The sequence below is a fragment of the Giraffa tippelskirchi genome, chromosome 3 (assembly GCF_054371585.1).
Source record: "Giraffa tippelskirchi isolate mGirTip1 chromosome 3, T2T-mGirTip1v1.2.pri, whole genome shotgun sequence".
Lineage (NCBI taxonomy): Eukaryota > Metazoa > Chordata > Mammalia > Artiodactyla > Giraffidae > Giraffa > Giraffa tippelskirchi.
The window spans coordinates 181,354,733-181,371,130 of NC_137277.1; the positions used below are offsets into that span (position 1 = coordinate 181,354,733).

The 16,398-nt window shown below is 39.2% G+C and overlaps 1 protein-coding gene across 4 annotated transcripts in view; it reads right to left on the reverse strand.

Moving 5' to 3' along the window:
- Nucleotides 1–16,398, reverse strand: part of GMEB1 (glucocorticoid modulatory element binding protein 1) — a 37,453-nt gene that overhangs the window by 11,920 nt on the left and 9,135 nt on the right. For 3 of the 4 annotated variants that reach the window (XM_081586144.1, XM_081586146.1, XM_081586145.1), the window contains exons 3-7: nucleotides 6,697–6,779; nucleotides 5,771–5,895; nucleotides 4,685–4,788; nucleotides 2,170–2,327; nucleotides 417–548 (exon numbers count right to left, since the gene is read on the reverse strand). In XM_081586144.1, coding sequence (XP_081442270.1) covers nucleotides 417–548; nucleotides 2,170–2,327; nucleotides 4,685–4,788; nucleotides 5,771–5,895; nucleotides 6,697–6,779 — 602 coding nt within the window. Of the gene's footprint in view, nucleotides 1–416; nucleotides 549–2,169; nucleotides 2,328–4,684; nucleotides 4,789–5,770; nucleotides 5,896–6,696; nucleotides 6,806–16,398 lie in introns of all 4 variants that reach the window. The other variant, XM_081586147.1, reaches the window with a different exon arrangement.

Consider the following 16,398-nt stretch of genomic DNA (forward strand, 5'->3'; position numbering starts at 1 on the left):
CTTCTCCTGTCCCCTTTAAGTGAATCACCATTAATCATCATCTACACCACCTGCTAGCTAATTTTTTCTTCTAAAATCTTGCAGTTTGGTTTACCTAACGAATGTGCCAAAGGTGGAGTCAGTGTGGCAGCATAAGAAGATGGACGCCAGAGCTAAACAGCTGAATTCAGCTCTGACACCAGTTGTGTGACTGGTCTTAAGCAACATACTAAACATTTCTTAATCTCAATTTCTTCATAAAATCTAACTTTGCAAGGCTGTTACATGGATTCAAATAAGATGTTTGCAGCTATAATTAGTATTAATATGCATAAGAAAAACCAGCACAAGTAACGAAGAGCCCTTCTGTGTCCATAATCATAATGGTGATAAGAGTTACAAAACCTTGCAAGAAATCTGGGTACCATAGATAGTACCTGAAATTTCCTCTGAGTCTTTCTTCACGCCCTCCTCTGTGGCCATGGTGACAGCAGCAGTGAGAGCCGAGTTCCATTCCAGCCCTGCCTCTTCCATGCTCTCTTCTGAGATGGCAATCTGTGTGATGCCACCTAAAAGCAGTGCATTAAAGGGAAGGCCAGTGAATTTTATGAAAAAGTCACAGCTATCCTCTTTCTCAGATAGCCAAAGAGATCCTGTTTTTTAACTTATGGCCTTTTGCCTGCAGGTCCCTATATTAAAAACTAGAATCCTAGGTAAACCAGGATGAATACTGGCTTTCCTAAAGAAAACCTGCCTTGCAGAAAATGCTTTCTTCTTACTCTGAATAAAAGTGAAAGATAACTTACAAAATCACAAAAAAGCAATCTGAGCAGTTATATTTTTGAAAGGGACAGAAGGTGGGCATGATTGTTGCCAGGCTGTACCCAGACTTAAGTGAGGATGAGGAGGACTTGAAATAATTGAAAAAGAAAATTATGGTGCTTAGTCAAGAGCCCTACTCCGTGTATTTGATAGTAACCATCTATAATATGTGAAGTTGCTATAACTTACTTATCAGCTCATGTAAGAGAAAGCAAGATAAATGAGACCAAAAAAAAAAAAAAATCAGATAAGAGGTCCATGAATAGCAGATTTACAGAGAAAAAACCTATTGCTATCAATTTAATATATTAAGGTTTTAAACAAAAGAATTGAGAAAAATCAAACTGATTCAGACATAAATATAAAATGTGGACTCTCCACTCTGAAGGATATCAGTAAACAAGCAAAATATCAATATAGATGATCAAGTAAAGAAGGTTCAGCAAAATAAAAAGAAAGTAGATAATTTCACAGCATTTTTCACTTCTCAAGTCAAAGTGTCACACCACCAAATATTCACACTGCTACTTATTTTATTCTTTCCCAAAAGAAACTCAGTGAGATCTGGCTTCTACTCACTCAGCAGTTAGGTTGAGAACAGAACATTAGGGTTGACCAAAAGAAACCTTGAAAAGTCATTTTTAAAGCACAGTACCTTCCTTACATTGCATTCCGTGTCTCTGTCAGGCATATTTTTAAGTTTCCTGGAAGTAGTTTAGACACATTCTAAGAATTTTAGCTGTGCTAAGTTTCCAGCTCAACTAAGTCGTTAACAATAACAACCTCACATGGCTATATCTTTCCTAGAGAGCCCTCATTCCAAACTCAACAATACTGAAGTTAAGTGTGTGCACACCCTATCTCATTTGTGAAGATGTCTCAGCTTATTTATCTGGATTCCTCCTAGACAGAGCTCTTTGCCCCTTACAGCAGAGTCTCCAGAGTCCAGCCCAGTCAATGACACACTGTCTTTGAGACATCTCAGTTCAACAGCTGAAAACCATTCACCATTCTAAATCCACTTGCCTGCCTTGACCATCACAATCGCCAAGGATTTTCAAAACAATCTAATTTCAAAGATATACCAAGCAGCACCGACACCAAAGTAATACTGTTAAATAAGCATTATATGAATCACCTTTCTAATGTTTACCATGCATTGTAATACAGAAACAAGGAAGGAGGACTGGCCAATAGGAATCATTTGGGAGAAAACCGAGTTCTTTCTAAAGCTTGGACTCCTACCCAATATTACCATATCTTACATCAACATTCATGAGAATTAAAATTAAGAAACACAAAAGAGAATGAAGGGGAAAGTACTACTGGAAAACACAATGGGTTTTCAGGTGGTTTCCTACCCCCTACCATCAGCCGAAGTGGGTGTCTGCACCACACTTGTCTGCTGTCCTGGCACTGGAGCTCTTGCACTGCTGATAAGAAGATCAAATTTGGTGCTTCTGCAGGTATTGGAGCAAACCTTGTCATGTTGGTAAAAATCAATCTGTCCGGAGTCCATCATTTTCCTGTGCAAAGAGAAACAAGAAGTACCAGTTCAGCCTGTACTTCATCTACAGGGGACAGAGACAAAGTTGCAGAGTCCCTTCTGTGTATTAGTGAAACCTAGTAGTATTAAAAGTCATTAGGTCGCAAAAATTCTAATTGGGGCAATAAAATGTTCAGGGTCCTGCCCACATGTACAAGCACTCCTCTTCCCTCCCTAGTCTACTCATTATCAGTACTCTCTTTTATTTCCCCTTATCACTAAGTTTTAGACATATAATTGTGACACTAGCTAAATTTCCCCATAGAATCTCATTGAAACCAAACCCCAAAGGGGAAAAGACTAACTCATATCCCAGCACAACTGAGAAAAGGCACAGGCGGATTCAAATTTTGTGGTTAGATTCTGAAGTGTTAGTACTTGTAGACCAGCAAGATCTGTCGCCACTTCTGGAGACATAAAATTTCAGCACATTTCTTTCCTTTGAAAAAAAAAAGAGAGATAACTCTCCTATAAATACAGAGCAAAGTTGATTACACTAAACTCCCACTATAGAATGTCCTTATAACTAGATTCATAAGACATTGTTATTATAGGCTATGAGCAAAACCATAGGATATTTTAATTACAGTGAACTCTATGTTATAATGTTACTTGGCTTTCACTAAAGATTTTTAGGCACTCTGGGTCTTTTATATTTGGGGAAAGTTGGCATATGCTTGTTTTTCTTGACAAATAAAACAACCCAAGAACAACAACAACAAAAGTTAAAGGTGTTCATCTCCAATTTCATTCAACTACTAATTAACACATACAAATGATCTGGAATGAATTTTTTAAAATTATGCCTCTGAGGGGGGGAGGGGCAGAAAAAAAAAAAAAATAAAAATAAAATTATGCCTCTGACTATAAAGATAATACATGAAGAAAAAAATTAACATTTTCTCTGGAAAATATAGAAAACTATAAAGAAAACAATTGCTCCTAAAAAAAAAAAAAATCCCCCAACACAAAGATAATGTCAACATTTTAGCATATGTTCTTCCACTAAATTTACTTACATATATGTTTTTTAAAACAACTAAATTAATTGATAGTCCATTTTGTTTTCTTTTTTACATTACAAGCAATTTTCCACATAAAAAATCTTTAGGAATATTTTAATGTATAAACCCATATATATTTAGATGAGCCATAATTTACTTCAGATACACCTTGACTGTGTATTAAAGCAGATTGTAACTTTCACTGTCCTGAATTATGTTGCAATAAACCCCATTATACTTGAATCTCTAAAAGTACTATAGATGTTTCTTTAGACAGATTCCTTAAAAAATTGAAGACAAAGAGTAAGAGGCTTTTAAGGTTCTTGATACACATTCTGTGGGGAACTTTTAATTCTTGACCACATTTTAAAATTTTCTATCAACAGGTGACTGCTACTGATAGAAAATAATGTTAATTTTATGGGTAGGGGATGAAATTATAATGATAAACTTGCTGCAAAAACAGGTATGGTGAGGACATTATACATTCTAAAGTTAATTTCTGGGCTTCCCTGGAGGTCCAGTGGTTAAGAAATCACCTTCAATGCAGGGGACACGGGTTCAATCCCTGGTCCCAGAAGATCCCACATGCTTCAGGGCAAATAAGCGCATGCAATACAACTACTGAGCCTCCACTCTAGAGCCCATGAGCCACAGCTCGTGAGCCCACATGTTGCAGCTACTGAAACCTGCACACCATAGAGCCCATGCTCTGCAATGAGAAGCCCGTGCACCAAAACTAGAGAGTAGCCCTACTCACTGCAACTAGCAAAAGCCCATGGCAGCAACAAACACCCAGCACACAGCCACAAATAAATAAATAATTTTTTAAAAAACCATCTGTATTAAAAAAAATAAAGTTCATTTCTATGGCACAGTGACGGCAAGGATTGCATTCATTGTGCATAACTGTTTCTGAATGAACAGCACCCTTCTACCTTACCAGATTTTCCCAGAAATTTGTCCGTCAGCCTACATCTCCATGGTAGCCACTCCTTCTTAGCACCAGGCTTAGCTCCTATGCTGAGTGATCTCAAGCAAGATTGTCATCTACTCCTGAGCTTCTCTGCCCAGAGAAGACCCTACCCAGCATTGTGACATCATAAGAATTTGCCCTAAATGTTGGAAGGAGTCGATTTAATTCAATTTTCCTTCTCTCACAGGGATTTTAAGAACAAGTTGATGAAGGTCAAATAATACATGAATCATTCAAGCCAATCCTTCAGACAGAATAAAATTCAAGTTGGACAGAAAAGACTGGATTTTCTGGATTCTACCATGATTAAGTACCCCACAGTCACTTGAAAGGTGTGAATTTGCTATTAGAGCTCACCTGAGCATGATTCCACCCAGACGAATAGCTCTCTTCCAGTCCTTCAGGGTGGACTTGCCAGCCAGATGAACAAAATGCTTGGGGCTGATCAACTGATCATTGAACTAATGTAAAAGGAAAAGTCCAAAATAATCCAGTGTTAATTTAGGCAGGCCACGAGGAAAAGAAAGACATAACTCTATTCGTTACAAACAAAAAAATACCCAGGTGACATCTCTAATCATAGCCTTGTATTCTCTATCTTCCCACCCTATTGAGTTAGAGGAAATGATCCTTCTCTGGCCCTGTCCTGGTATTAATATACTGATTAGGATCTAAAATCCATTTATGTCCTGAATCAAGCAGATGGTTTCCATGTTGCAAAGGCTATTAAAATAAACTGAAGTTATCTATCCAGCCCTGATGACAAGATTCAGGATCTGGTAGAAAGAAAAAGCATGGTAGGAACCAATAGCACTGCAGACCCTCAAAACTCTGTAATCCTTAATGATTCCAGGATGATGCTACTGATGGTGACTACTATCTATGGGTACAGCTGTGGCTACCAGCGGAGATAGAATAAGCAATTATTTCTACACTGTGCTCTCATGAAGATTATTTATTTTTATCAGTAATAATTTTGAAGAAACTCTGCCAAACTATACACTAGTATAAGGCATTTTACATATACTATTTCACCTTCCAACAACCTTACTGTGTGTGTATATATGTATAATTATTTGTATTTTAACATATGAAGCTCTGAAATATTACTTGACCAAGGTCACCTAACTAGTGATAGAACTGAGACTCCATTCATTCAACAAAATATTTACTGATACATATTCAGAGCACTAGTCTAGGTGCTAGGGATACAACGGTGAACAAGACAGACAAATTCTCAGCTCTCAAAAGACTTGTATTCTGGTGGGACTTGAACCCAGGTCAGTATCACTCCAAAGTCCTTTTTTTTTTTTAAACTGTGACTCAAAGGGATGCCACAAAATTAAAAACACTGAAATGGTGGGGAAGAAGAGGTTCTAAAACCATACCCTTTGAAAACAATGACCCCCAATATAGACCCCAGCAAGGAGAAAAGACAATTACCTTGACACACTTTACATTTATTCCTGGACATACAAACTTCTTCCAAAGGAGAATGGCTTTGCTCTCCCCACAAGTTATGGGGTAAGCAATTTCCATATCCTCATTTGCTTCTATAGTGCTTGCATCTTGCAAATGGAAAAAATATCAGTTATTTATCAAACACTCTTCTTTAAAGTTTAATTCAACATCTCTAGTCTCCTGGTTCCTCTGAGGGGCTAACAGTTCACACTGATTCATACTGTTTAGGAAGCTTCTGGAAGAAATTTGGTGTAACAGCTCTCTTACCAAGCTCCCACTATGTGCCAGACACTGTGCCATGTGTTTTTACAGGTTCGATCTTTTCTAATTCTTAAAACAATCCCGTGGGGCGGTCAGGGTTTCCAATGTACCCGTATGGGACTCAGAAAGGTGAAGGGATTTTCCCAAGGTCATACAGCTAAGTGAGAATGTGGGATTCAAACTCCAAGTTTGACTAATTTCAGAGTTCCTCTTCAGTTTCTTTCCACTGACTGCCTTCCAATCAGTACCTCATCAGCAATTTCCCTAATGACAGAGACCAACCTTGAGACTCCAATTTCTTTGACGGATTTCAACTGATGAGAAATCTTTTCAGTAACCCTAGCAAACTAATGTTAAACATCAACTGATAGCCCTAGCATCTTAGCACTGTCTCTCGATGTACTATCATCAAATTGATGGCTACAGCACTGGTAGAGCACACTGGGTAGGGAGGTGGGGGAGGACGCGAGGGGGAAATCAGGCACAAAAAGCAAGAAATCTCAACCAAGGAGGCTAAGGTGAAAAGTACTAGAACAAGGCTTCCTTGGGGATCCAGTGGTTACGACTCTGCGCTTCCACTGCAGAGGGCTTCGCATGCCTCAAAGTGCGGTTAAAAAAAAAAGTACTAGAACAACAAAAGGACTTACCAATCCCTTCTTCAATTTTGTGTATTGTGTGAGTTTCTACTGCCACAACTGCCGTATTGTTCTCAGATCCGGCTTCATAAATCCTGTTGTAAAAGTATCCATCAATAAACTACATAAATCATGACAAAATTACTATTTACAGCACAGGGTTAAGAAATTTGTTTTAAACTATCTCAAAAGGAATAAAATAATATACTTTACAACTTGATGCTAGTGTTCTGACTCAAGCCCCAATGTGTCTAAATTCCAGGCTGCCCAAGACTGCTTAGCAGCTACTATCATGGAAATGAATCAACTTTCCTCACCCCAGAGCAAAAGTTTCTCTTGCTACTCTATTTACACTGCTACTTGTAAACTACCTGTATTTTACACCAGACTTATCCCTTCCTAACTTTAAAAGTTCATGACATAAAGTGTTGCTTCACTTGTAACATATTACAGAATTATCCAAACATGACTAAAAAGTAATACCTTAGACAATTCAAACCAGGAAGAACTTACTGACTATAGAAGCTGATGTCCCTTGTTGGAATCTAGGCACTTTAGCCATTTTTACACTTTAGCATTTTTTAAGGCATCATAATCAAACTACAGACATGAGCAGAGCCTAGTTTTTTAAAAAAAGAGAGAGAGCAATTATGCCCAAAGTAACTAGCAGTAATGAGAGGTACCAAGGAAAACTCTCTCTCCAAAATGTTTCTGCCTTCTAAGAAATGGGCTCAGATAGCCTGACATGAACACTGACGTCCTTTATTTGATTTCCACAATAAGCCTAACATGCTATTTATCGCACTTGCTATCCTAAAGTACTGCCTGAATAATCCCCTTTGCATCAGTGATTTCCCTCCCCAATGGCGACATCTTTAGCACAGACCTCCCTTCTGAATTCCACAGCAGGACACAATTAACTGCTAAATAAATAAATACATTTGAATATCCCATAGGACTTGATTGAATGAATTATGTCTAAAACAACCAAGTTTTCTTTCCTCTCCCACCTCCCAAACTACTCTTCTTCCTATATTTCCCACCCTCGTTAATGGCACTACCCAGCACACAGTAGCCTAAAACAGAAGCCTGGAAATTACACTAAATTTCTCCCTTTTCATCCTCCTCAACTCCCACACAGCCAGTCACCAAGTCCTGCCAGATACACCTCCTTAACACCAGCCACCCTCCCTGTCTATTTCCACTGCTACTGCCTAAACTCAGGCTGTGTCATCTCTAGTCTGAACCAGTCTTCTCACATCAATCTCATCTCCTATATTCCTTCCAGAATGATCAGGTAACACCCTCCACAAAACACTGCAAGAACCCCTTCCTTGCTGCTGAAATAAAGCCCCAAATACTTAATATGATATTTAAGTCCCTCCATGATCTGGTCCCTGGTATCAGTTCTCACCAAACCCCACCAGACAGTTCAGTTCAGTTCAGTCGCTCAGTTGTGTCTGACTCTTTGCGACCCCATGAATTGCAGCACGCCAGGCCTCTCTGTCCATCACCAACTCCCGGAGTCTACCCAAACCCATGTCCATCAAGTCGGTGATGCCATCCAACCATCTCATCCTCTGTCGTCCCCTTCTCCTCCCGCCCCCAATCCTACCCAGCATTAGGGTCTTTTCCAATGAGTCAACCCTTCGCATGAGGTGGCCAAAGTATTGGAGTTTCAGCTTCAACATCAGACCTTCCAATGAACACCCAGGATTGATCTCTTTTAGGATGGATTGATTGGATCTCCTTGCAGTCCAAGGGACTCTCAAGAGTCTTCTCCAACACCACAGTTCAAAAGCATCAATTCTGCGGCGCTCAGCTTTCTTCACCGTCCAACTCTCACATCCTTACATGACTACTGGAAAAACCATAGCCTTGACTAGACGGACTTTTGTTGGCAAAGTAATGTCTCTGCTTTTAAATATGCTATCTAGGTTGGCCATAACCTTCCTTCCAAGGAGTAAGCGTCTTTTAATTTCATGGCTGCAGTCACCATCAGCAGTGATTCTGGAGCCCCCCAAAATAAAGTCTGACACTGTTTCCACTGTTTCCCCATCTATTTCCCATGGAGTGATGGGACCAGATGCCACGATCTTAGTTTTCTGAATGTTGAGCTTTAAGCCAAGTTTTTCACTCTCCTCCTTCACCTTCATCAAGAGGCTCTTTAGTTCTTTTTCACTCTCTGCCATAAGGGTGGTGTCATCCGCATATCTGAGGTTATTGATATTTCTCCCGGCAATCTTGATTCCAGCTGGTGTTTCTTCCAGCCCAGCGTTTCTCATGATGTACTCTGCATAGAAGTTAAATAAGCAGGGTGACAATATACAGCCTTGACGTACTCCTTTTCCTATTTGGAACCAGTCTGTTGTTCCATGTCCAGTTCTAACTGTTGCTTCCTGACCTGCATACAGGTTTCTCAAGAGACAGGTCAGATGGTCTGGTATTCCCATCTCTTTCAGAATTTTCCACAGTTTATTGTGATCCACACAGTCAAAGGCTTTGGCATAGTCAATAAAGCAGAAATAGATGTTTTTCTGGAACTTTCTTGCTTTTTTGATGATCCAGCGGATGTTGGCAATTTGATCTCTGGTTCCTCTGCCTTTTCTAAAACCAGCTTGAACATCTGGAAGTTCGCGGTTCACGTATTGCTAAAGCCTGGCTTGGAGAATTTTGAGCATTACTTTACTAGCATATGAGATGAGCGCAATTGTGCGGTAGTTTGAGCATTCTTTGGCATTGCCTTTCTTTGGGAATGGAACGAAAACTGACCTTTTCCAGTCCTGTGGCCACTGCTGAGTTTTCCAAATTTGCTGGCATATCGAGTGCAGCACTTTCACAGCATCACCTTTGAGGATTTGAAATAGCTCAAATGGAATTCCATCACCTCCACTAGCTTTGTTCGTAGTGATGCTTTCTAAGGCCCACTTGACTTCACATTCCAGGATGTCTGGCTCTAGGTGAGTGATCACACCATCGTGATTATCTGGGTCGTGAAGATCTTTTTTGTACAGTTCTTCTGTGTATTCTTGCCACCTCTTCTTAATATCTTCTGCTTCTGTTAGGTCCATACCATTTCTGTCCTTTATTGAGCCTATCTTTGCATGAAATGTTCCTTTGGTATCTGTAATTTCCTTGAAGAGATCTCTAGTCTTTCCCAATCTGTTGTTTTCCTCTATTTCTTTGCACTGATCACTGAGGAAGGCTTTCTTATCTCTCCTTGCTATTCTTTGGAACTCTGCATTGAGATGGGAATATCTTTCCTTTTCTCCTTTGCTTTTAGCTTCTCTTCTCTTCCCAGCTATCTGTAAGGCCTCCTCAGACAGCCTTGAGAACCCCATGAACAGTATGAAAAGGCAAAAAGATAGGACACTGAAAGATGAACTCCCCAGGTCAGTAGGTGCCCAATATGCTAATGGAGATCAGTGGAGAAATAACTCCAGAAAGAATGATGGGATGGAGCCAAAGCAAAAACGATACCCAACTGTGGATGTGACTGGTGATAGACACAAAGTCCGATGCTGTAAAGAGCAATATTGCATAGGAACCTGGAATGTTAGGTCCATGAATCAAGGCAAACTGGAAGTGGTCAAACAGGAGATGGCAAGAGTGAACATCGACATTCTAGGAATCAGCGAACTAAGATGGACTGGAATGGGTGAATTTAACTCAGATGACCATTATATCTACTACTGTGGGCAAGAATCCCTTAGAAGAAATGGAGTAGCCATCATGGTCAACAAAAGAGTCCAAAATGCAGTGCTTGGATGCAATCTCAAAAATGACAGAATGATCTCTGTTCGTTTCCAAGGCAAACCATTCAATATCACAGTAATCCAAGTCTATACCCCGACCAGTAACGCCAAAGAAGCTGAAGTTGAATGGTTCTATGAAGACCTACAAGACCTTCTAGAACTAACACCCAAAAAATATGTCCTTTTCATTATAGGGGACTGGAATGCAAAAGTAGGAAGTCAAGAAACACCTGGCATAACAGGCAAGTTTGGCCTTGGAGTACAGAATGAAGCAGGGCAAAGGCTAACAGAGTTTTGCCACAAGAATGCACTGGTAATAGCAAACACCCTATTCCAACAACACAAGAGAAGACTCTACATGTGGACATCACCAGATGGTCAACACCGAAATCAGATTGATTATATTCTTTGCAGCCAAAGATGGAGAAGCTCTATACAGTCAGCAAAAACAAGACCGGGAGCGGACTGTGGCTCAGATCATGAACTGCTTATTGCCAAATTCAGACTTAAATTGAAGAAAGTAGGGAAAACCACTAGACCATTCAGGTATGACCTAGATCAAATCCCTTATGAGTATACAGTGGAAGTGACAAATAGATTTAAGGGACTAGACCTGATAGACAGAGTGCCTGATATACTATGGACAGAGGTTTGTGACATTGTACAGGAGACAGGGATCAAGAAAATCCACCAGACAACCCAAGCCCCAATCATACCAAACTGCCATCTTCTTTTATACCTTTTGTTCTCACTCTTCTTCCTCTTGCCTCTTCCCATCTTTTGTTTTTTTTAATCAGCAGCCAGTATGGTGCTTTTCCTTCCATCTCAGTCCTCCAGTATAATCACCCAATTCCTCCTCTGTGACCCAACTGTACTTTAGGCTTTTGTCACAACAACTATAATACTTGATACTATTTACTTATTTACCTTTCTTTCTCTCCTTGGGCATAATCTAAAAGGTCCCTGAGAGGCCTAGTGGTTAGGATTCTGAGTTTCACTGGTGTGGCCCAGGTTCAATCCCCAGCCAGAGAGCTAAGATCCCACCGTGCAGCACAGACAAAAAAAAACAAAAACAAAACCATACCTCTACTTCAGGTAAATTTGGTGAGCTCATTCTAACTTGACCAATATGTACAAAATCCTTTAAAATAATAAATTCTTGTCTATACATAATTTCAACAACCAGTAAATTGTACTTGGGAAGTCAGGGCATAGTCTGTATTTTTACAGGCAAATAAGATTTTATCAGGGAAAATCTTTCTAAAGCAACTCATAATAGTGATGGATTTAGCTTAATTCTCTATACTTACTAAAACTATAGTCAAAAATCATAAAATATGTTTAAAATGTTAAGGATTTATAAGATACCAATATGCCTTCTGAATCATCGAAGGCAAAATTATGTTAATTAGAGCTTTTTTTAATAATCACCCCAAAATTTTATTATGATTGTTGTTATTCCTTTATTAATTTACAAACATTCTTTGAGAACACATGATATACGAAATCCTTTTTTCCCAAGAACACAGAAGCTTACACTCTAAATTGAAGTATAAAGCATGCACACAAATTATTATGCTACAAATAATAAGTGGTAATTATGGATCAGTGAAGTACAAGTCAGTTACTATTAGCATTTACAATGACTGTGATGTTAACTTCACTAATAGTATAATGTGTGCAAATAAATACATATAAATAGTATAATATATAGTACATATGGTATATATGTATAAGAGTTTTAAAGTTAAGTCCACATTATTGTATTCTAATTCACTGAAAACTGAAAATCTATATACAGGTTGTTTTTTTTTTTATCTTGAATGTTACGGAAAGCTATTCTGATTAACTGAGTGTGGGATTCTTACATAAACTAAGGGGTACCCTATTGATCTGAGTTTATACATATTCCTAACACTTTAAACCTCCTACTAGGGAGGGATATGAGCATAAGGAAAGTAAGGTCACTATTCCTCAAATTGAACTATTCCACTCAGCACACTGAGTAAATTTATGTACTATTAAAATCACCAGCCCGTGATCTCATTGTTAAAAACTCTTATGAATCCAAAATGAATTGGAAAGTCAAGAATGTAATGGAATCTTAGTACTTTCACTCCTCCTGAGAATTTCCAAAGTATGTTTAAAGGTTTCATTTGAAAAAAAAAAAAGAATATACTCATTTAATAACCCTGTTTTTTGTTTTTAAAAAGAAAGCATACACTGAACAAGTCTTCTTTGTTGGAAAAACTCCCAGAATTAAAAATCTTCTTAGTATCTTAGTATCTGAGTACCTTAGTATCTCTATTTTCTTAAAAAGTTGAATGTGGATATATTTTAACTTAGTATCGTTATGAAAGTATCATCTTATACAATGTGTCAAGTTCTATGTATTCATATAAAAAGACTGTTACCAAATACTCTACCTTTGCTTCGTATGTATCCCTAAAAATGTGCATATGATGAATATTTGGGAAAGTATAAAACGGAGAAGGCAATGGCACCCCACTCCAGTACTCTTGCCTGGAAAATCCCACGGACAGAGGAGCCTGGTGGATGGAGGAGCATGGGGTCGTGAAGAGTCGGACACGACTGAGCGACTTCCCTTTCACTTTTCACTTTCATGCACTGGAGAAGGAAATGGCAACCCACTCCAGTGTTCTTGCCTGGAGAATCCCAGGGACGGGGGAGCCTGGTGGGCTGCCGTCTCTGGGGTCGCACAGAGTCGGACACGACTGAAGTGACTTGGCAGCAAAATGTCACATATGTAAAAAAAATTAAAATATGGGCAAAAGGAATTACATATTGAAATCTAACAATACTTATACAAAATCTCTATTTCTTGCCTTTTGAATATCGGCCAGCCAGTCAGTTCAGTCACTCAGTTGTATCTGACTCTGTGACCCCATGGACTGCAGCACGCCAGGCTTCCCTGTCCATTACCAACTCCCAGAGCTTATTCAAACTCACGTCCATCGAGTTGGTGATGTCATCCAACCATCTCATTCTCTGTCACCCCCTTCTCCTCCTGCCTTCAATCTTTTCCAGCATCAGAGTCTTTTCAAATGAGTCAGTTCTTCGCATCAGGTGGCCAAATTGGAGTTTTAGCTTCAGCATCAATCCTTCCAGTGAATATTCAGGACTTATTTCCTTTAGGATGGACTGGTTGGACCTCCTTACAGTCCAAGGGACTCTCAAGAGTCTTCTCCAACACCATAGTTCAAAAGTATCAATTCTTTGGTGCTCAGCTTTCTTTATAGTCCAACTCTCACATCTTTTTAATATAATCTTTACCAATTTATTCCTAGCAATTTATACATACCCTTTGATTGGTTATTTCCTTCACACTTGAATTATAGCCCATCAGGTAAAGTGTGATGAGGCTGAAGACTGACACCTGATAAGTTTCATCTTTGTCTCAAGTGTATTAAAATTATGAGACCTGTATATCTCATCACTAGAATCACTGTTATTATATCCTGCTCATTTTTACAAAATGAGGCTAAGATACAATAAAATATTAAAATAATTAAATAATACAACTGACAAACATCTCAAAATGCAATAGCTCAAAAAAAAAAAAAAAGGCAATACCTCAAAATGTTTATTCACTAGTTCATGCATTAAAATTCACTGTAGACAGTGGATTGGGAAGTCAATATATGTTGGACAAAGATGCCTCTACCTAATCAAGCAATGCCAGGTTTCCAGATAAGACAGTATCATTTGGAAAATAAAAAAGACAAACAGAAAAATAAGTGGAACCAAATCTTCAAAAGAATTAAGTCTTGAAGTAGCAGAGAAGTTTCTTCTGTCTCCACTGTGGATAGGACAAGTGACAACTGGAGTATTTTAGGAAAGACAGAAGAACCTACCCTTTAATTCTTCCTGATGTCACCATACCTCAAAAGGTAACGACTACAAGTATGTGTGTGTGTATCAAAATAAAATTCCCAAATGAGTTTGAATAAGCATGCATAATCTGTTGGTGCCAATAAAAATTTAAGGCACTCTATAGACTATAAGGCAATGGCACCCCACTCCAGTACTCTTGCCTGGAGAATCCCATGGATGGAGGAGCCTGGTAGGCTACAGTCCATAGGGTCGCTAACAGTTGGACACGACTGAGCGACTTCACTTTCACTTTTCCCTTTCATGCACTGGAGAAGGAAATGGCAACCCACTCCAGTATTCTTGTCTGGAGAATCCCAGGGACGGCGGAGCCCGGAGGGCTGCCGTCTATGGGGTCGCACAGAGTCGGACACAAATGAAGCGACTTAGCAGCAGCAGCATAGACTATATGTTAGACATTATTTATATCAACTTTCCTTTATAGACCTTAGAATATCTCCTTTATGCTTAACAATATTTAGAAATGTCAGACTTCCCTCGTGGCCTAGTGGTTAAGAATCCACCTGCCAATGCAGGGGATATGGGTTTGATCCATAGTCTAGGAGGATTCCACCTGCCATGGGGCAACTGAGCCCAAGTGCTGCAACTACTGAAGCCCAAGCACCCTAGGGCCCAGCAAGAGAAGACACTGCAGTGAGAGGCTCAGGCACCACAACTAGAGAGTACCCTCTGATCACCACAACTAGAGAAAGTCCACGCACAGCAAAAAAGACCCAGCACAGTCAATAAATAAAAATTATTAAAAAGAAAGAAATGTCAGAAACTATGGTTATGTTTTTAAAACTAATAAGAAAGTGTCCTTATCTTTTACAGATACATACAAATGTCTGGGATTTGCTTCAAAAAAAATTCAGGAGTGGGTGGATGTAGAGATGAAATCAGACTGGCCATGTGTTGACAATTGTTGAAGCTGGGTGATGGATGCTTACATGGGGGTTCATTATCATATTTTCTTTATTTGGGGGTATATTTGAAATTTCCTATAATAAAAATCTTTTAAAATTACCAAGACAGGTTAATAGTTTAACAGTTTTTCTCTAGAAGTTTTTAAGGCAAGGTACATGACTTAGTCGGAGAAGGCAGTGGCACCCCGCTCCAGTACTCTTGCCTGGAAAATCCCATGGACGGAGAAGCCTGGTAGGCTATAGTCCATGGGGTCGCTAAGAGTCGGACATGACTGAGCGACTTCACTTTCACTTTTCCCTTTCGTGCACTGGAGAAGGAAATGGCAACCCACTCCAGTATTCTTGCCTGGAGAATCCCAGGGACGGCAGAGCCTGATGGGCTGCCGTCTATGGGGTCGCACAGAGTCGGACACGACTGAAGCGACTTAGCAGCAGTAGCAGCACATGACTTAGTAGACTGGGATTGGATTACTGTCCTTCCCCAGAACTGGGGGGAGACTGGTTCCAGGAAACCCCTGCAAATACCAAAATCCACAGATAGACAAGTCTCTTATAAAATGGCACAGTATTTGCATATAATCTACACACATGCTCCCATACACTTTAAATCAGCTATTGCATAAATCAGATGATTAAAAATTAATTAATGATTAAAAAAACCGTTAGCCTATTAGCCTATCTTGGTAATTTTAAAAGCTTTTTATTATAGGAAAGTTCAAAAATACCTCCAAATAAAGAAAATATGATAATGAACCCCCATGTAAGCATCCATCACCCAGCTTCAACAATTATCAACACATGGCCAGTCTGATTTCATCTCTACACCCGCCCACTCTTGAATTTTTTTTGAAGCAAATCCCAGACATTTCTATGTATCTGTAAAAGATTAGGACACTTTCTTATTAGTTTTAAAAATATAACCATAGTTTTATGACATTTTTTAATTTTTTAATAATTTTTATTTATTGACTGTGCTGGGTCTTTTTTGCTGTGCGTGGACTTTCTCTAGCTGTGGTGAGCAGAGGGTACTCTCTAGGTGTGGTGCATGGGCTTCTCACTGCGGTGTCTTCCAAACTGTGAAAGGAGTATGTCAAGGCTGTATATTGTCACCCTGCTTATTTAACTTCTATGCAGAGTACATC